Source organism: Mesoplodon mirus (assembly GCF_964341445.2).
Source record: "Mesoplodon mirus genome assembly, chromosome: 6".
Lineage (NCBI taxonomy): Eukaryota > Metazoa > Chordata > Mammalia > Artiodactyla > Ziphiidae > Mesoplodon > Mesoplodon mirus.
Genome location: NC_138982.1, coordinates 1627193 through 1647482, shown reverse-complemented (window position 1 = coordinate 1647482; position 20290 = coordinate 1627193). Strand labels below are relative to the sequence as shown.

At 54.6% G+C, this 20290-nt stretch overlaps 1 protein-coding gene across 3 annotated transcripts in view; it reads left to right on the top strand.

The window, feature by feature from the left end:
• Positions 1–11816, top strand: part of KY (kyphoscoliosis peptidase) — a gene marked incomplete at both ends in the record, with an annotated part of 44214 nt that extends 32398 nt beyond the window's left edge. For all 3 annotated transcript variants that reach the window (XM_082625456.1, XM_082625455.1, XM_082625454.1), the window contains 3 exons: positions 5120–5308; positions 6867–7057; positions 10921–11816. In XM_082625456.1, coding sequence (XP_082481582.1) covers positions 5120–5308; positions 6867–7057; positions 10921–11816 — 1276 coding nt within the window. The remainder of the gene's footprint in view (positions 1–5119; positions 5309–6866; positions 7058–10920) is intronic.
• Positions 11817–20290: the final 8474 nt, after the last annotated feature.

Below are 20290 nucleotides of genomic sequence, written 5' to 3'. Positions count from 1 at the left end.
GTTTCTTTCTGACTTTCTCTCATCCAGCATTGATGTCTCTCCTTTTGCCTCAGTTTCCCGGCAGCCTTCATGAATTTTGCTTCATTTCCTTGCGAGGGTCAAGCTTAATTCCCCAGAATTCTACCACTAGGTCAGCCTCCAGTGCAATTTCTCCCCGTTACCACCAGCTAGCAGCTTTTCCAGGGACTTCTGATAATTACCAGTTTGAGACTTTGGGGCTGAGGAGACTCCCGTTGTCACCAATCAGATGTCAGAGCGTTTTCCATGCATCCTGCAGCTGTCACAGTGGCGTGCCGCGGTGTGGCATCATGCCCCAGACCCTCCCAGAACATCACTTGGTTCCAAAGGCCCAGAAGTCAGGATACATTAAATAACCTTAAATTATCCTCCCCATATACGGCCTCTGAAAGGGGCATCTAAACTCTCCCATCCTTATAGATACACCAAAGGAGAATTCTCACGGAGATGAACTATGTCACTATAGCAAATCAGCCTTTAATTTCACTCTGTATACCACCCAGCAGTTTATAGATTAAAACAAATCTCGGTGTACAAAAGGGCTGGTGCGCTTACAGAGCCTATTGAACTGTGCATCAGGAAAAATGAGTCCTGGCGCTGCTTTGGCCCCTGGCCTACTGAGTGTCCCCAGGCAAGTCAGCCTCCCTCTCTGAACTGCCAACTCCTCACTTGTCAGAGAGGAGGCCGCTGAAGTCAACCTCAAAAGGCTCTAAACAGGGCTTTGGAGTGAAAATTATTACCGTGATTACAGTTACTGACCTTGCTGTAAGGGTGATGGTATAAGAAAAGGGTAAGGGGACCGACCATATAGCAGAAATATGAAGACACCGTCAAATTTACAAGAAATCAACTACATAAATTGTGAAACATAAATCATGGTTATTCATGTCCTGCTGTAGTATAGAAATCACAATTTTTTTGCCAGTTTAGAATTTACCTTTTTTTGGATTTATATAATATACCTTTTTTAGTTTTTATTGAAAAACAATGATTTTCAATGTTGGGTTAGTTTCAGGTGTACAGCAAAGTGATTCAGTTATACATACATATATATATATATATTCTTTTACATTCTCTTCCATTACTGGTTATTTCAAGATATTGAGTAGAGTTCCCTGTGCTGTACAGTAGGACCTGTTTTGTTATCTGTTTTATGTATAGAAGTGTGTATATTTTAATCCCAAACTCCCAATTTATCCCTCCCCCACCTTCCCTTTGGTAACCATAAATTTGTTTTCTATGACCTTCTTGAGGACCATTTCAGGAACAGCAAGGCCCTAAAAATTCTAATTCACACATTTGCCCAGTTAAACAGGCCCTTGGGCTTAACGTTAACGAAAGCATGTTTCCTAATTTTACTGTTAGAAATCACAATGTTTTCATCAAGATGGGAAAAAAGAGCATGCTTTACTGCATCTCCTATAGCCTTCCCACCCTCCCTTTTTTCTTTTTTCTGTGTGGCTCAGACATCCTGGAAGAAGTGGTCAGAGGTGAGGAAGCCCACTATGGTCAGGGGCTGATATGTGCAGGGTACACCGCCCACCCCAGGCCGCTCAGCCACCCTGCTACCGAGGCCCGGATCGTCTCTGTTTAAAATGACAGTCACAGTCTGGATCCATCACCTCCTCAATAAAACCACTGGTGTTGGGATTTTCAAAACTGTCAAAAGTAAAAACCAAGATTCTGCAGCCTGAGGTTATTAGATACATCTCCTTGGCTGATGTTTGGGGCTCTAGGATGGCTGGTTGGGGTTCTTTGAGAGGCGGAAACGTTTCTCGTCCTCTGCGCTTATTCAGTGCTCTCCCCGAGCTTTCCAGCAAATTCCTGCTCCTTTGGGTTCCCTGAAAGGGCCATGCTTATCACTAGCATTTTCGTGACGGTTCACATATCTGCCGCCTTCCGACTATGAGCACATCTAGGGTGGCCAGTGAGCTTTATGTTTAGAATATTACAATTTATTATGTTATAGTATCTATTACATTTTGGAATGATATGATATGTGGTATTATCCCCTGGTACCTGCGCCTGGTACAGTGCTTTGCACAGAGTCTATACAGTTGGTGATCTTTTGATGACCTGAGATGGTGGTGGGTCATCTGTCTAGCAACCAGCAGCTAGAATTACTAGGTCCACCTCCTTGCATGGGAGTTATGGATTATTAACAATAATGCTTTACATTATGACTTCCCTGTCCAATTCATCTAGCACATTGCTGCCAGGTAATAAAATATCCTCATATCATAGTCAAGCATGGCAGGAGCTCACAGCTGAGGAGGGTTTTCATCTTTACTCTGCCCTAGGCATTCCCCACGGCCCTCCCAGCTTCTCCTCAGCCTGTCAGAAGAGAATCAACCCCTAGAGATCATTTAATGCCAACCTTCCCTGTTGCCCACAGTAAGCATGGCAAGGTCACACTGGGGTGAGCCCCGCCCTCCCGGCTCAGCCCAGTCACCGCCGCCTCCAGCCCCGAGCCCTCTGGGAGGACAGCTGGCCACTCGCTTCTCCCCACTCCGGCCCTTTCCAGGCTTGGGGCGGGGTGTTCACTCTTATTTCCCTACTTGGTGCTCAACTCTGACCTCCACGTCACACCCGTGGTGGGAGGATACCTCTGCCCGGGGACACGGCTTCTCCCAGGAGGACCGTCCGGCAGAGCTCGAGCCAGCCATCTGCCCACATCAGCACCAGCCCCATCTTTCTCACAGCACCTGGAGGCCGCCTGGGCGCTCAGCACCTCTCCTTCCCCCTTGACTTCGCCCAGAGCGGAGCAGACACCCTCCCCTCCCGCAAAGCAGCCCCTCGTGTAAACACTGCTGTCCCAGGACCCCACACTCCTCCACATCATCCTAGAAATTCATATGCACCGACGTTCTGGGCAAGAAAGGACAATAACTCACTAAAAGTGTCATTTTCAAGTAGTATTTATGGATTCTTTTCCAATTCGAAAAATAATGCATAATCATTATTGAAAATTTTAAAAATAAAGAGAAGCTTAAAGAAGAAAAGTAAAATCACCCCTGATCCCACCACTGAGAGACCAGACGACTTGTGTGCTCTCTCACTCTGCCTTCCCCCATCTCTTGTTTTCCATGCATGTGCACACGCACGCGTGCACACACACACACACACACACACACGCCTTGTGCTGATGGTGGGGTTTTATAGGCTCCTGTCAGTTAACAGCGGGTCAGGAGCATCTCCTACCTCGTTAAACGTTTTTCACAACATTCCTTCTCCTCGTCCACTCTCTGAGTCTATGGAAGGTGCCCCCATACCTCGCACGTACCTCAGTCCCAGCCTCTGGCCTGGCACGCGACCCTCGCCCCGCCCCTCTGCCGGCTGTTTCCTTTAAGACTCTAAACTCACTCAGGTCACACAGGCTGAGAACAAACCCCCTGGGCCTCATCCCATTGCAGCTAAATGAGGAGGGGGCTCTCCAGGCATGCCTGCTGCACTTCCCTCCCCTGGGGTCCTGGGCCCACCTCTCCCAGGCCTCGGGCCTCTGGGCAGCCCTTCTGATTCAGGGAGTCCGTGTAGGCTTTTACCAGCAGAATCCTGACATCCATCGGAATCTGGTTTCTCTCGTTCTCTGCTCCCGCCCCCCAAGTGCTCCCGAAATCCTCCCCACGGGCCCAGCTGGTCTGTTCCCATGGGATTTCTTAGGCAGCCTGGGAGGCCTGGACGTCCTTTTGGCAGGCAGAAGGGTGGGGGGCTGCAAAACCTCCCAGCCCATAAGGAGCCTCAGCAGAGCAGGCTTGCCCCCGGCAGGAGAGGGGAGCTCAGGCCGCGTGGGCACGTGCGCGGCCCCCATGGCAAGGTGGAATCTGGTAATTTGCAGGCTCCATATTTTGCCTCACTAGGTCTCTCAACAAATGATATGTAAATAGAGAGAAGTCGTACTTAATCCAATATTCTACTAATTGTTAATTAAATGGTCGTTTTTATACGGAAAATTTCCCCATTCCTATCCTGTGTGCATGGCCATTTCACCCCATTAGCCTGAGGCTCCATGGCCTCTTGTTCAGAGCAACTGAGGCTGTAGACCTGCTCCCTCCCGGAGGGACGCCCGAGGCCGCTTCCCTGACTCAGGCCGGGTCGACACCCGGAGCACAGCCCCGGTTCGTGCAAGGGGAGGGCAGAGTCAGCGGGCAGCTCGTGCTGAGCCCCATTCGATGGGCCATCACGAACATCTTGGATATCACGGGTTTGGGCGTTGATTACACCAACCTTCCACAGTGAAAGCAAAGTGTCCTGAAGAAGGAGCACCTTGTTCTAAGTCACACAGAGGCCAGATTAGAGCTTGCCATTTGGTCCCCAGAGGTGACCAGCGCCCATCGCCCCACCGTGCAGGCCAGCTTGGTTGTGAGCAGTGGGGGAACACACTGCCAAGGGGGTCTTGATAAAAGCTCGGGCTGACCACTCAGCATTTCCACTCCCAAAGTAACAGCTACAGGGGACTCTGAAACCGTGGCCAGGGCGATCAGTCGGCAAATGGCCTTAATGCACCTTGGTGGCCCTGGCAGTGGGCCAGTCCTCCCCTGGTCAAGATAGGGACCCCGGCTGGCCTGCCCCAGGGGTCGCCGCACAGGTGTCTGCGGGCAGGACGTGGCGGTGGAGGTGGGCTCAGTTTCTCCCACATCCTCACGTGCAGCGCCCTGCCTGACGCCCCACCCGTGGCACCTCCACCCAGCTCCCCAGCCACGTGTGTCGAGTCGAGAGCATTGGCATGCCCCTGGTTTCTGTGTCCGCCAGGCGCCCCTCACTGTTCCGCTACTGTCCTCCTGCGGCTGCCAGCGGAGCCCTCAGGCAGGCTCTGGGGAGAGACATTCCCAAGCGCTCTGTAGAGGCTGAAGGGGGAGCAGACAGCGGGGACCGCAGCCAGGCTGCGCCGGAGGGGCCAGCCAGCCCTGTGTCCCCCTGTCCCTCGGCTCTGCAGACAAAAGGCTGTGTGTGTGTGACTGGGCGAGAGGCAGGGAAGAGGAGAGGCCCGGGGGGACTTGTGGACAGCAAATGCGCCTAAGGCCTGGGGCCACAGACAGACAGACTTGTGGTGCTGGACGCAGCCCCAGCAGGAGCCGCCTCTCAGAGCCCTGTCCCGCCCCAGGATCGCAGGCGTGCAGTGCATGACCGTGCCTGGCTACTCCAAGGGCTTTGGCTACCAGCCGGGGCAGAGCTTCTCCGGGGAGTTTGACCACGCCTGGAACGCCGTGTTCCTGGAGGGGAGATGGCACCTGGTGGACAGCACCTGGGGCAGCGGCCTGGTGGATTCCACCACCTCCAAGTTCACCTTCCTGTAAGTGCCTCAGTTCTGCGGGGTGTCTGGTGGGTGGAGATGGAGGAGGCGGCAGGTGGAGAAGGCCGGATGGAAGGGGAAGGAGAGCGGGGGGGCCTCCGTGTGCTGCTGGCCGCTCCCACCCTTCCTCTGGTGGAGGGAGTGAGCTACCTCCAGGCCAGTGATGAGGGCCCAGGCCTTCCTGTCACCTCACGCTCCACTGTCTAAATCCCCCCTCTGGCTCCCCAGCGCTCCCTCCACCCAAGTGCTAAAAGCACTGTGCTTGCCCACAGGCCAAGTGCAAGGAAAGGCCGGGCTGAGAAGCTTCTCTAAGTGTCTGTAGGTTCCCCTCAGGGCTTGGCCACTGACTGTGTTACAGTTGCCAGAATTCTCTCCTACTGCTTCTCGCAGGCACCGGGGTTCCTCCTCCTGCTCTCTGGGCTGAATGCAGCTGAATCCCACCTCTGAGAAAAGGGGTCTGGTTTGCGGGAAGGGGTGCTGGGGTGTGCAGGTTCCCTGTGGCCACAGCGGGGCAGGGTGGCCTGGGTACTGGGTACTGGAGCGCATCTGTCTTCTGAGGCTCCGGCCTTAAGCTAAGGCCATAACATTCATGCTGGATCTTGATGTCCATCAGCAGCTCAGATGCCTTTTCATCCAGAAAAATGAGAGCACGGCCCCATTCGTGCAGTTAAAATCCTGACGGTCCACACGCGGGGCCGATACAAGTGCATGCACGGAGCCCGTCCATGCAGGACGCGTTCAGTTACACCCCTGCTTTGCTGCATCAGCTCTGGGCACTGCTCACCTTGGGTCGAGTGAAGGCTCGCCCATGTCAGATGAGTCCCCCGTTCTTCTCCTGATCTGTATCACTGACCTCCAGAGAGCCGTGTCTAGGCAGCCCCAGGGACCATATCAGGGCCTCTCACCTGCACAGCTACTCACATCAGGTCACCATGTGGACGGAGCTGGTGCACCAGGCTTTCCCTCCCTGCCCTCCCTCCACTCCACTGGCACCTGGTCTGTGGGTCATGGCTTTGCTCCCTTCAAATCTCTTTGGCTTTGAGAGCAGGGGCAGCCCTTTCCCCGCCTGGTCACAGCCCCTCCTGGGCAGTGGCCTTGTCTTAAAAGGGGCCTCAGGGCTTCCCTGATGGCTCAGTGGTTGAGAGTCCACCTGTCGATGCGGGGGACACGGGTTCGTGCCCCGGTCCGGGAAGATCCTACGTGCCGCGGGGCGGCTGGGCCCGTGAGCCATGGCCGCTGAGCCTGCGCGTCCGGAGCCTGTGCTCCGCAACGGGAGAGGCCACAGCAGTGAGAGGCCCGCGTACCACAAAAAAAAAAAAAGGGGGGGGGGCCTCAGATCCTGTCTCACCTCCTATTTATGGAAGCAGCCACTGAGGGGGCATCTGCAGCACCCACGTTAGGGCTGGAAGTGGTGCCTCTTCCCCCTGGTTAGTGGCCGGGACCCCCCTAAGATACGTCAGCCCAAAGAAGGCCCCAAAGACCCCCTGTGGGCCCCCCACCCCTCGCACACCCGGGGCTTCTCCCCTCACATGACTCCTGCCCTCCTTTCCCCCTCCAGCTACAATGAATTCTACTTCCTCACCCACCCGGCACTGTTCATCGAGGACCATTTCCCGGACAACAAGAACTGGCAGCTGCTCAGGCCTCCTCAGTCTCTGCGGCAGTTTGAGAATAACATGTATCACAAGAGTGAGTTCTACAACAAGGGGATGCTGAGCGCCCACCCACAGACCTCCATCATCAAAACAGGTAACCCGGGCCCGCAGGGCTGCCCTGCCAGGGCCCAGCTCGCTGGACGCTGTATATGGGGGCTGTGCAGGGGCAACAGAGGCAGCCCAGGCCGTCAGGCCATCAGGGCAGGGCGCAGCCTCAGGTCACCTTTGTGGGGACAGAAGCCCCTCCCACCAGCATAAACCAAGACAGGGATGCGTAGGGGGTCCGAGGTTTCCCTGGCCTGAGGACCGCGTTCTCGGCCCGGGGTCGCGGCACCAGGGCTGGCGGGCCCGAGCTGGGGGAGTCTCTCTCAGCTCACACAGCAGGGAAAGGACTGCCTCAGAGCTGGCTACACCCGCCTCCCAGCTCAGGTGCCCGACAGATGCTCCTAAACTCCTGGCAGAGAATGTGTGTTGGCCCGGCTGAGCCAGGCTCTGCGTGTCAGTGGCCTAAGCAGCTAGTGGGCGAGCGGCGGGCGTGTCCCAGGACAGCGCGCTGGGGGCTGTAGTAGGGAGGTAGCCACCGAGCTGGGCGCTGGGAGCTGGAGGAGAGCAGGCATCCCGGGACATGGGAGCACGTGCTCCAGGAAGGACACGGCAAGGCCCCCAGGTCTGAGCTCAAGCACCCCAGACGACGGCCGGGCTCCAGGGGCGCTGCCTGGCCTCTCAGAGCTCCCCTCACCGCCTGGATGCCGGCCGGTTCTGCCCGCTGCCCTGTTTCCTTCCCTCCTGAAGGCAGGACCAGCCTCTTCAGCTGGGCGTGCAGGACCCCCCGCCGAACTGTCCCCAAGGCTGGCCTGGACTGACCTTTGTTCCCCACCTCCCCACAGGGGCCATGGGCAGCCAGCTGGGTATATTTGGGAACTGCAAGGCCTATGGGGGGCTGGGGCCAGGGGTGCCAGAGCCACAGTCAGGGCTCAGCCCAGCAGGATCAGTGCACCCCCCACACTTCCTCCAAGGACTGCCTACGGGCCCCATCTCTGCCCCTGGGGGCCTGTGTGCTCCCAGGAGAGAAAGCCTGAGCTCACCTGGTGTGAGCACAGCGGGGTCTGTGGGACGGTCTTTGGGGGACCCCCCACCCCACACTCAGGGCTATGGGGGCACCCACATTAGTCCCAGCTGACCTGTCCCTTCCACCTCACAACAGTCTCCTTAACTAGGCTGCTGAGCTCGGGAATACTTTTTCTAACACTACCAATACCTGGCAGCTCCCGCTGCTAAGATAACGGCGTGAAGCTGCCGTCTCCGGAGTGCGGCTCCTCCACTACGTCAGATGGGGGTCTGCTCCAGCTGTCACGGGCCACGGGGCCACAGGGAGGAATAGGCCAGGTCACACCAGCATCAAAACAGTGCCCCCAAGGGGTCTGCCTTTTCAGGAGACAGAGAAAATGTAAACACTGGGTTTCTTAATATATAGTAAACCTAAAATGTGATTGCATATTCATGAAGCATATTTATAGAATATTTCTTTGCTGGAGCTAGTTTTCTTAAGATTGGGGATGGGAAGAAAGCTGAGAGGAAAACTGAGGCGGGCAAAATGCGGGGAGGAGAGAGTGAGAGGGGGCAAAGGAGGGGTGAGAGGAAGAGCAGGTCACAGGCTCCAACTTGGTCCCCAGGGGTCTCCAATCCTTTATTTCAAGTCTTCCCAGCCAGTCAACTCACCTTTGCCAAGAACGCCCTGGGCCACGCGCCCCGGCCAGGCCTGGGACATGGCAGGAAAGGAGGCAGGCGGACGCTTCCCTGTGGCGCCCCCAGGGAGGACAGACGGACGTTACACGTAACCAATTCATTACTATGGTGCTGAGTTCCCTGGAGGAGATGCAGAGCCAGCAGAGAGGCTTCCAGGCAGCTCAGCCTCGCCCCAGGGCAGCGGGAAAGCTTTCTTTGCAGTCAGAACGTTACCCTGAGGTCTTATCCAGGTCTGGGGGACAACGGTATGGGGAAGAGCATGTGTGAGGGCCCTGGGACGTGAACGGGTGTCCCCGGGAGGATGTGAGGGAATACCGTGTGGGCCCGAAGACGGTCCTGACTCAGGCAAGGCAGGAGGGGACAGGCTTCTCCACTGGCCTCCGGTTTGATGGTGAAGTGAGCCCCGGAGTGACCGGGTGGATATTTTCAGGAGCCCTCGGGCTGCCATGTGGAGATGCTGGGAGCATTCCATGCATCAAAGGTGAATTGCACGGGGACCCCACAACCAACTGTGGTGCAAGATGGAGCAGGACAGGGTCCATGAGCAGCTGAAGGCTGAGACAGCTTCTGCCCTCTGAGCTGGCTTAGATTAGGAAGTGAGGGGAGAGGAGGGATTCAACCGAGAGAGGTTGATAACAAGTTTGCTGTTCTTGGTCACTTTCCTTTGGAGGTCACCAGGTCCCACGGTGGCTGGTGGCAGTGGAGAAAGAGTGTAGACAAAGAAAATAGCACCTAAGCACAAAGAATGCCACAATTAGTGTACGGGAAAGGGAAGGGATCAGGTGGTGGTCAGAGGGTGGAGAGAGGGCCAGGCTGGAGAGGGTGGTGGATGCAAGGCGAGGAGAGGCCTTCCAGGAGGGCATGGCCAGCGGCGCAGATCCTCCAAGCACACTTGAACACTTGGAGAATGGGAACGGAGGCCAGATTTCAGAGAGCTGACTGGGTGGAGGGGAACTGCAGTGGGGAAGTGTTTGGGAGAGTAAGGTAGGTGAGTTGGCAGTACCTGGGAAAGCAGGGAAAGTCTTCCAGATGGACGAGCCATGAAGAAGGAAGCGGGGAGTCTGATGGAGCCCCCATCCCGGTCCTGCTGCCTGTGTGGGGATTCTCACTCACTCCCAAGATGGGAGGTACCACTGAATGCAGTAGCTGAGCAGCCTGGAGTCGGGGACCTCGTGGCTGATTAGACAGGAAGTCTCAGGGACACTTGTCCTAGAGCCTGGGCATGGCTTTCTGCCTACCCAGCAAGAGCACTGGACCCCGACTGGGGACAGGCTACTAGGGAACATGGATCAGACGCTAGTCTGTCTCCTTCCTTTGCGCTCATCCACGCATGGGACTGGGGAGGTGGCTGGGCGGAGCAGGTGATCAGCTTCTGAGAGAAGGTGAGGCTCTCAGAGAAGCCCTCTCCCTCCCTGTGGCCCTGCGAAGCAGGGAGGGCCAGGTAGGGGAGTGCTGGTGGGCTGCAATAACCGGAGAACTCAGCCCCTCTCCCCGACAGCAATGACCGGGACAGAGGAAGACAGCGCTGGAGGGCAAGGAGCGGGGAAGGTGGGTGCAGAAGACCCTCCCTTGCACTCACTGACCCCATTAGAGATGTGCAGCCTGGGGTGGCGGGGGGGGCACAGGGAGAGTGGGGGACACGCAAGGAAGCAGCCCCGCCCCTTGAGCACAGCCTCCAGGAGGGAAGCCATTCCAACCCGTTTTTAAGGTGATGTGTTGACATGACAGCTGTGATAAGGGAAGGCCCAGATGCTGGAGGGAGCGGGGTGAAAGCAAGACCTGAGACATGGAGGCTCTCCAGCCAGGGTCTTGGGCCCTCCTTGTCCCTTAGCCCTCTCCCCTGCCCTAGAATCAGGTTAAGGCTTCATGCAACACTCATCTGATACGAATCAAATGGGCAAGGCAAGCACATACAGCTGGGGGCAGATTTTTTTCTTGAGACCCCCTCCCACCCAGCTTTCAGCTCTCGAAGAGAACCACCTAGAGCGGGTAGGGGAGCCCCTTCCAGAGGTGTGCTGCTTCCGGCTTATATCGTGTTCACTCAGGTCACACTGGTGACTTAAAACTATCACGGTGAAGGTGTTTACACCACGGAAATGGGCAGACGCTATGTGTCAGCGCTTTCCCCCCAGAGACCCCGTTGTTAAACATTTACCAGCACATCAGCACAGGCCGGACCCCTCTCACCTGACCCCGCCTCTCTCTCCACAGTGAACGGGAAGGTCACAGTCACCATCGAGAGCTGTGCTCCGACGCTGTTCATGTTCATGCTCAACGGCAAGCAGGAGCACGGGCTGCTGAGCCTCAGGAAGAACGGGATGAAGCTGGACGTGTACCCTCCGACCGTGGGCACCCACAAGCTGCAGATCTTCGCCAAGGGCAACTCGGAAATCTACAGCTCGGTGCTGGAGTACACACTCAAGTGCCACTACGCAGACATCGACGTCCGGCTGCCCGCGGAGCTGCACCAGCCCGTGGGGCCCAGCTGGTTCTCAGAGCAGATGGGCATCACGAAGCCGTCCCACCCCGAGCCCGTCATCTACACCAGCGACGGGCGCTGCTCCATCAGCTTCGGCGTGGAGGAGGGCATCAGCGTCCTGGCATCGCTGCACGGGGACGATGGCCCCGTCACCGAGGAGACACAGCGGCGCTACATCTTCCAGCTGCAGCGGGAGAAGCGGACGGAGCTGAAAGTCCAGGTGCCGCACGCCGGCAAGTTCGCGCTCAAGATCTTCGTCAAGAAGAGGCAGGAGCCGGGCAACTACGTCTTCGTCTTCAATTACCTCCTGTGCTGCACCAACAGCAAGGTGAACTGGCCCGTGTTCCCCGAGAGCTTCGGCAACTGGGGGCAGGACAACGAGCTACTGGAGCCCCTGTCGGGCGTGCTGCCCGCCAACCACAGCGTCCCGTTCAAGCTGAAGCTGCACGGCATCGCCAAAGCCCTGGTAAAGGGGCAGGACACGTGGCCCCTGACCCTGAGCCGCGAGGGCTACTGGGAGGGCAGCTGCAGCACAGCCGGCTGCCAGGAGGTCTACGTCATGGTGCTGGAGAATGCCAACCACAACTTCTACTCCTACATCCTGAAATACGAGGTGGACGCCCAGTGAGGGCCGGGGCCCCGCCACCCCTGCCCCGGGCAGCGCAGAGAGCCCCAGACAGCCCTGAGTCTGCATGGAATCCCTTCTAGGCCTCCGCCTCAGTCTCCCTGCTCTGCCGCGGGAGCTGTGATGTGTGTGTTCTGGTGGCCGAGGGGATGGAGGCGGAGGCCCTCTAGAAGACAAAGGTGCTGCGTGAATCTGAGGTGTTGTGAACTGTACACCGCGGCCCAGGCGCCCCCTTCTCCTGCTGATGCTGTCCTTGTTGGACATACCTTGTTGGTATCTGGCTGGTGTGGGAAAGCAGGGATGCTGCCCGGGCCGAAAGCTTTTCCCATGATGGGGAGAGAGAAGAGGGCATGCTCTACGAGGCTGAGTCATCCTGAATCCTTGAGCCCTTTCAAGGAGCATCACAGTGTTTCTCACCAACTCCTGGACCCCAGGGGAGGCTGGACTGTCATGTTTTTCCCAGACCTGACTGCCTTCCGCATTCCCGATGCCACTCCTTGTTCTTCCAGGGTCCGAGAAGGAAGGTGTGGAGAGGAAACTAACTGCCCCCCAGCTGACTGGGGGCTGAGGGCCTCCACAATCCCTGTGTGTGCTGGGAATGTGGCAACAGAAAACTTATGGGAGACTCCAAGGCCAAGAGCAGCCAGTGCCCGCTCTTGGTGTCCTGGGTAGGGGCCAGGAGGTGCAGGGAAACATGGCAGCCCTGCCACCTGAGTCTAAGGATGGAAGACCTCCGACTCTGCTCTCAGAGGGAGTAATTCAGTCCACTCTGTCTAAGAGCAATTCACTCGGCCCCTCCAGGCCCTCTCAGGCCCCAGCCTGCACCCTTCACAGGAAGCCCCAGGAGGCTGCTGGGCCCTTGGGGAGCCCTGACGATAACCCTAAATAAAGACTTTGGGTGAAGTAATGAGAATGCCACAGTGCCAAGGTGCCCCCACGATAACAGGGCCATGCCAGCCCCAAGATCCCTACCACCAAAGCCACACCTGGGGGGACCTCGACCTGTCTTGGGAGCAGTTTCTGTGCTGATCGCTATCCTATGCTCCCTCCTCCCTTTCTCAGACAAGAGAGACCCCCAGGGCCCGCCTTTCGTAGGGACAGTCCAGAGCCCCTTACTTGCTCAGGCCTGAGAAGCATCGCTGCCCAGCCGGCCCGTAGCAGCACCTCGGGCCAACGTTGCCATGGCAACAGCAGAAAGGCTGGCTCCAGCAAGGGCAGCAGGAAGGGAGGGATGGAGAGGCCCCAAGAGGCCCTGCGTGGCCACTGCAGCACCATCCCAGCACATGGAGACACTGGAGGGGGTTCCGCCTGCCCTCCTGGCTTCTCCAGCTCTGCAGCCCCTGCCTATCAGTGCCTCAGCCCCTGAGAGCCAGCACTGCCCAGCACTCTCCTCCCCACACTCTCGCTCCAAATGCCCGGGCTCAGCTACAGCCAGGGCCCTCGGGGATCCTCACAGACTCCTGTGTCTTCATCCTTACATTTGTATATTCAACAAATGTTCGTGGAGCACTTAATAAGCACCAGGTATGGTGTCAGTTGACCTTTCATGCTGGGGCTACAGAGGGAACCAAGGGGCCCTGCCCTCGCCATTCCAGAGCTCAGGGTGGGTAGCAGCAGCCCCTCTGGCCCAGGCCTGTTTCACGTTCCAGGCTCCTAACGCTTCAGTCCACCCTCCCCCTAGGATCTCTCCCCTGACAACCCCCACTGTCACCCAGTGTGGGCCCGGTCCAGAGAGATGTTACTACGGGGTGCCCATCCTCCACCAGGCGGGGGGCCCTGGAACTCAAGCGCGGTACACCGTGGGGGGCCAAGCTGCCCTGGCCTGTGTCCAGCCGTCCTCTGATAGGCTCTGCCACCCGGGCATTCAGCACCGTGTCACTCATGCCTGGAAAATGCACAAAGGCCGCAGACGCAGAACCGCTGTGCACCACAACAGGGAAACAAGGGGAGTTTCTACACCCTGAAAACAGCCTTTTCTCGCCCCTTTGATTTTATGGGCTGAAAGAAATGTGCTGTGTTTCATCAAAATAATAAGTGCCTTCTATGACTCATGTCACTCCCTGGACCCAGAGCTGGCTGCTAGTCCTGCCGAGAACAACATGCATCCTTTACAAAACAATAGAATGAATCTGTACATTCTAGAGCACACAAAGGATGCCACCCAGAAAAATAGGAGCTGTCCCTAGACGGAGACGGAGGCCCAGCCTCTCAAAGCGCTGGGGAGCATCAGCAGCCCTCCCTGCTCGTTTAAACAGGCACCCCCGCCCCTTGTAAAGACAGCTGTAGGCACAGTCAGACGACACGTGCATTTCTTCCCACTAAAGTAAAAATACATGAAATGAAATCCAATCTTCATGAATTTTTACACGCATGCTGCTCAGGGTAGAATTCGGGGCTGCATTTCGAAGTCTTTTATTCAAATCCCTATCTTTGTTTCCCGGTCGAGGCGTTCCAGCGGCCAGCGGAATGGCACGGGCGCCCCCTGGTGCCCGATGTGCGGAGCTGCGGGCGCTGCAAATCCCCTTGAGGCTGAATCTATCACCGGCGTTTTTACACAGAATTTGAAAAATGCAGCTGAGATGTTTATGTTAAATTCACTGCTTTCTCGTGGCTTCTCAGCGCTTCCTCGTGTATACATGGAGCACGTCGTTGCCACGCACAAGTTGTGAGGCGACACTGGGGCCTGCCTGGCATGGTGAGGCGACGTGAATGTCATAGGATTGGGGAGTATTTTGCCCGGAAATCCCGTAGGAGTGGATGGAACAGCTTGACCACACTCATTCCTGCGCCAGTGAAGGATTGGAACTGATCGAACTCAGAGAGCTTTTGCCGCAAGTCCCCAGAGGGCATGGAGGGTCGTGGAGGGTGGGGGGAGTCGGATGGGGCAAATGGGCTACGAACACAAGCGCAATTAACTTCTTTTCAGCTTATGTCGGAAGTGCCACCAGCAGAACTGGACTCCGCTTTCAATCTGATTGTGATCATTGTGTGTTCCCGTATGTTACATTGTCCCACCAGGGCGAATCCCTCGCAGCCTGCTGGGATTAAAAGGAAATAAATAGATTAACTGAAGCATGAAAGATTTAGGCTAGACATAACAAAGTATTTCCTGTTGTTAAGCAGGAGAGACAAGTTGCCAAGAAAGTTTGTGAAATCCTCTTCTTAAAGGACGGGAAAAATAGAAAAGTTTTCCCAGTGGTCTGGGGTCTTTGATGCCACACTAACCCGAAGGACTAGATTCTTTCCAAACCAGTTTAATTCTTGAAATACGCTCGATCACCCACAGCAAACAGGGGACCAGAATGGTATGGTCGCGTCCTTTGCTGTTGGCTAAGCATTCAGAGGTTGTCTGCATCTGTGTCCCCCGTCAGTTTATCTGAGGTCGATCATTTCTTTTCATTTGGATGAGTAGTTGGAACTCTGAAGAGGTGATTAGTTTTCATAACGTGTGCATTGAGTTGTGTGGGCCACTGGCTGTTGAGTATGCTTTCCCCACATTGTTGCTCGTGTTGTTTTTCAATAAAATTTATATTCATTTTTATCCAACAATGTAATTATCGATCCATTCTTATCACTGTTCTCACAAGCGGGGGGAAAGAACAGGAAAAAACACTTTCATGTTCAAAGGGAACGCTAGGGAAAAAAATCAATGTCCCAGCTATTTGAATATGATGGTGAGATGCAAATAGAATGTCAGGCAAATAGCTATTTCACATTAAAGGAAACATAATTAGGTTAGCTCCAGCCCCTCTCCGGCTCACGTGCCTTTGAAGAACATGAAGGCAGTGTTCGTTTCATTGAATCTTGTTTAACTTGAAATTTTTTAATTCGATCCAAGTTTCTGTTTTTAGTGGGAGAAAAAATAATGTTCCAAAAATGTCTATCAGCCTACTTTCTGTTGTTGTTAATATATATAAATATATATGCCTTGAAATACATATACTTGCAGAAACTTTCCAGTAGGTTACCTAAACAGATTATTCATAAATTAGACATTTAGGGAAATGTAGAAAATGAAAATCTAGACACCTCTAAGAAGCTGCTGTAACCATGGAGACCATTCTCATAGCTGTCCTGTGAAGGACAGAAAGAATTCGTGTTCCCAGATCTGGCCTTGTCACGCCCCTCACTGCTAGACCCACAAACACAAGCCCCAGCACGCTTCTCCTTACGAAGGAGGCCCACGGGTGATCTTTAACAGCATGGCAAGGGAAAGTCAGAAGACACAGTTTCCACATAATAGAAGGGGGGACTCTCAAATTCTTAGACCAGTTTGAAAATGCCAGCCCCGAGGCTGCAGTGGATGACCTCTAAAATCCCTTCCAGTCCAGAGAGTTTGTGATGCTGTGTCTCCGTGAACAGATGCTGGCAGGCGGTAGGTCTGGGATTGTCAGTGGCGGAACATCTGAAGGGCCCTGCTGGGTTAAGAGCCTGCCCTGTAGCCCCCAGCAGACTGCGCTGCTGACTCCTCTCTTGCCTGAGGGCAAGGGGCTGGAGAAAACCCAGCAGAGGGACCAAAGGGGAAGCAACAGCTCCTGACAGGATGTTCAGGGGCTCTCTGATTTTGTGAGCAGAACTAAAGAAAACTAAGTCAGGCGGCAACTGGGATGCTGTCTCTTGGATGTCCCACCCACATCCCTGAGTCAAAAGATACTGAACCAAAGTCACTTCTCTCCCCCAGAGTACCTCCACCTCCTCCTGGGCCCCCAACAAATGCATCCCCGTCCCCTAAGTCAAACTCATGGTGGCCGCTAGTAACCCCAGCATCCCCTTCAGTGAGGAAATCTGGTCCATTCTGCCGTGTTCCATATTGGGAATGTCCAACGCCGTGCGCACTCCTTTGAGCAGCCTTTGCCATGATTCAGGCCCTCCTCGTCTCCCGGTGACACTGTGTGCTTGCTTCCTCTGATGACCTGAACCTCCCCCTGCCCTGTGACTCTCCATGCTTCCTCTTACTTGAGCAGCAGGACTAGTGTGTTGGTTAAGATAAGGTGTCCATGAAAACCTTCCAGAAGTTTGCCACCTCTGGAGAAGGCATAATTTGGTCAGGTGTTGGTGGCAAATGTAGGTCTTCAAACAAAACCTGGTTTTAATAGGGAGGCAGGTAAAATCCCAGAGTCTCCTCCTTTTCCTGGACTCTGAAGAGGCAAGGTGCTGAGGACGTCTCTAGGGGACAGTGTGGAGGATAGCTCTTAGCACCACAGCCAGGGGACACCTCTGGCAGGTGCAGCGGTGGTGGCTGCAGGTGGTCACCCTGCTGGTAAGGGGGATGGCAGAGGATGGTCGGGGACCTTCTGGCCGTGAATAGTCTTATGGAGCTGCCTTTCCTTCATCTAACGATGTTTCCTGCCCCAGTTTCTCCCCCAGGGCCCAGTCTGAAGGAGGCTCTATAACCTAAGCTTGGTGCTTCCGTTCAGGAACACAGGTACCCTTGGAGGCACCTACCGGTCCCACCCAAACAAGCCCAGCGAATAAACCTTCCTACAGGAAAGCTTCTAAAACCCCAGGAAAACCTGTTGCCTTAGGAAAGAGCTGCAAAAATGGCACAAAAGCATAAACATTTTTTACTGACAAAGCCTCAGTATTTTCAGGCCTATCTTCAGGAGGGTTGATGTCTCAGAAAACAATGGTCCAGTGAACACTCAGAGCTCCTGGCTCTTTGAGCAGCATTGTCCCCAAGGCCGATCCTCTAAAGAGAAGCGCCTACAGGATGAGACATAAAAGAGACAAAATGCCTCAAGGTCCTTGTGTATCCAGTGGCAAAGCTGAGTCACAAGGGTTTGAGAATGAGAAGGAAACCTGGACTTAAACCGGCTCTCCACATGTTTGGTCATTGCTGCCTGGAGCACTGGGTTAAGAAGGATTCTGAGGTCCCAACGGGCTCAGTAGGAAAGAGTATTGTGATTAGCTAGTGATCCATAGACACTGGACTGAAGGGTGAGGTGCACCACGCATTTGCCAATCCTGACCGAAAGGCAGCCAAACTCAAGCCAAGACCAAATGATACAGGAGATTATTCAGACCAGTGGGTGAGCGCTGGCTTCCCAGCAACTTTGCCCACTGACGGACAACCAGTCACCTCCCACCATAGACCCGAGGATGTTGCTCTGGAGGCGTCCTGACCACCTCTGGGCTCCAGGAGGTCGCCACCCAACCCACCCGCGTGGAGCACACACACGCATGCAGACATATTGCTCCAGGAAGGAGGAAGCACCCCGAACGTGTGTGTTACTTCAGCTCATGATGAAACAGTGCCTTGCATTTAGAATGAGCAATCAGTACGTGTTCGAAGTGAACATCAATTTGTCCTTTCAAAAACGAAATTATAAATCACCGGATTTATTTACATGGCTGTTGACCCAAAAGACTGTTGAGTCATCTTCTTTTTCCCAACTAACAGAACTATATGCTGGACGACGAGCTCCTTTGCCCCTGTGGGAAATGTGGATTTAAAGGACACAAAGGTTGCCACCTGGCTGGGCGTACTCCTGGTGTTCACCTCCAGAAAGCAATCAAGGCAACCGGTCGATCGGAGGAGTGCCTTCTTCCCGGGGGAACTGCCGCCCTAGGCTTGTGCTCAGATTGCTCTGTTTCCACTGGGGGGACGGCTGAACGCCTCCGTGACACGAGGAATCAGACATAATTCCACCCCAGCTGTGCGGGGACCGGGCAAGGACGCCCCCTCCAGGGTGGCAGGGAGGATGGTGGGGAGGGTTGTGCCATGAGGGCAGAGCGGCAGCCACACCGAGAACGGCCAAGAGGAACTGGGCCACAGGATTCATGGAGAACAGATGTTAGGAGTGGGGGGCCCCTGGCAGCTCCCATATGGACAAGGGCGAGGAATGTTTATGTAAAAGAAATGACTGCGGGATGACAAATTGTCTGGTGAGCGCTCTGCCGGTCTGTATCTGTATTAGTGTGTATGTGAACACCAAGGGGATCTGAAAGTTAACACTGGTCATTTCATTATACGACAAAAAATTAAATGTAGCCAAGATACCGCAGGCATCTGGGGGCTGCTCCCTATCTTTTGCGATCAGCTTGCCCTCAGGACTGGGATGATGTGTGCAGGCACTGTGAACCCTTCCGTGTCTGCTTCATCAGCCTCAGATCCCCCTCCCCACCTCCCAGGAGAAATGCAGTGGAGAGAACCTGATCTTGGGAGGAAATCGACTTTGTCTGTGAAAGCTTCACTTGACATGTTTAAAGTTCCACAAGAGTGTTAAAAGCCCATTTTAAAAAGAAGGCAATGGGCTTCTTTCTGGAAAGATGGCCACTTAGCCGCTGGTCACTGTTTGAGCAAAAGCTGCCTTGTGTGGTCAGGAGCCATTAATGCAGGACTGAAACCTCAGTTTCGCTCTACAAACATTGGCTTGACTCGGGGTGGTTGGGGGGGTGCGGGCTGAGGATCCCCAGGGACCCCTCTTCGCAGAGCTCCTGAGGCCAGATCTGTGGATGACACCGGGATGGTACCAACCCTGCAGTCAGCCACCCGGATTCCAACCCAGCACGGCCACCTGCCACTATTGTTGGCAAGTTTACTGAGCCTCCTGTCTCAGTTTCGTCAGCAGTAAAACGGGGATAATCATAGCACCCACCATGTAAGCTTCTTATGGGGTTTGAATGAGTGAAAAAGAACACAGTGAACACAGTCCCTGGCACATAGGAAGGGCTCAGTGAGACTCAGCTGTCATCACCACCACGCCACAGTTGTCACCAGCATCATGAGGATGATACTGATGTGTTGTGTGTCGCTCCCTGAAGAATCCGAAGGTCGCAGGCCCCTCATAAGATCATACCCGTCACTGATTCCAGCCTAATAAGAAGAAATCCAGTCTCCAACACTTGGCCACTCTGCCTGTCCTAGAATCTTCCAGAGACCAGGAGCTTTGCACTCCATGAGGCAGCTATTACACTATTGGGCACTTCTGCTGAAAGGTGCATTGTGAGAGCAGTTGACCAATCCGCCCACTGGCTGCTGGATGTATCTGTTATAGTCCAGGACCACCATGTGGCAGAAACCCTGAGTCACCAGTACAAGACCCGTCTGATGCACCCCAACCCCACTCTCCCTTCACCGTCTCCCTCTTCAGAGGATGAGGGTGGAAATTCTTGCTTTATCTCAGTAATGTTTAGTAAACTTTTGTAGAGTCTTGCATATCTTTTCTTAGATATATTTCTAAGTAAGCACAGATGTATTTTTCATGATGCAGTAAAAGGTATCAATTTTTAAGTTCATTTTCTACTTGTTTTTTTCTAGTGTACAGAAATAACAATTATAGTACCTGAAATCATGCAGTGTGTTCTTTGTGGATGTGTACAAATACAAAAATATGGTTGTGTCCAGTCAGAATGGCCATCATCAAAAAATCTAGAAACAATGAATGCTGGAGAGGGTGTGGAGAAAAGGGAACACTCTTGCACTGTTGGTGGGAATGTGAATTGGCACAGCCACTATGGAGAACAGTATGGAGGTT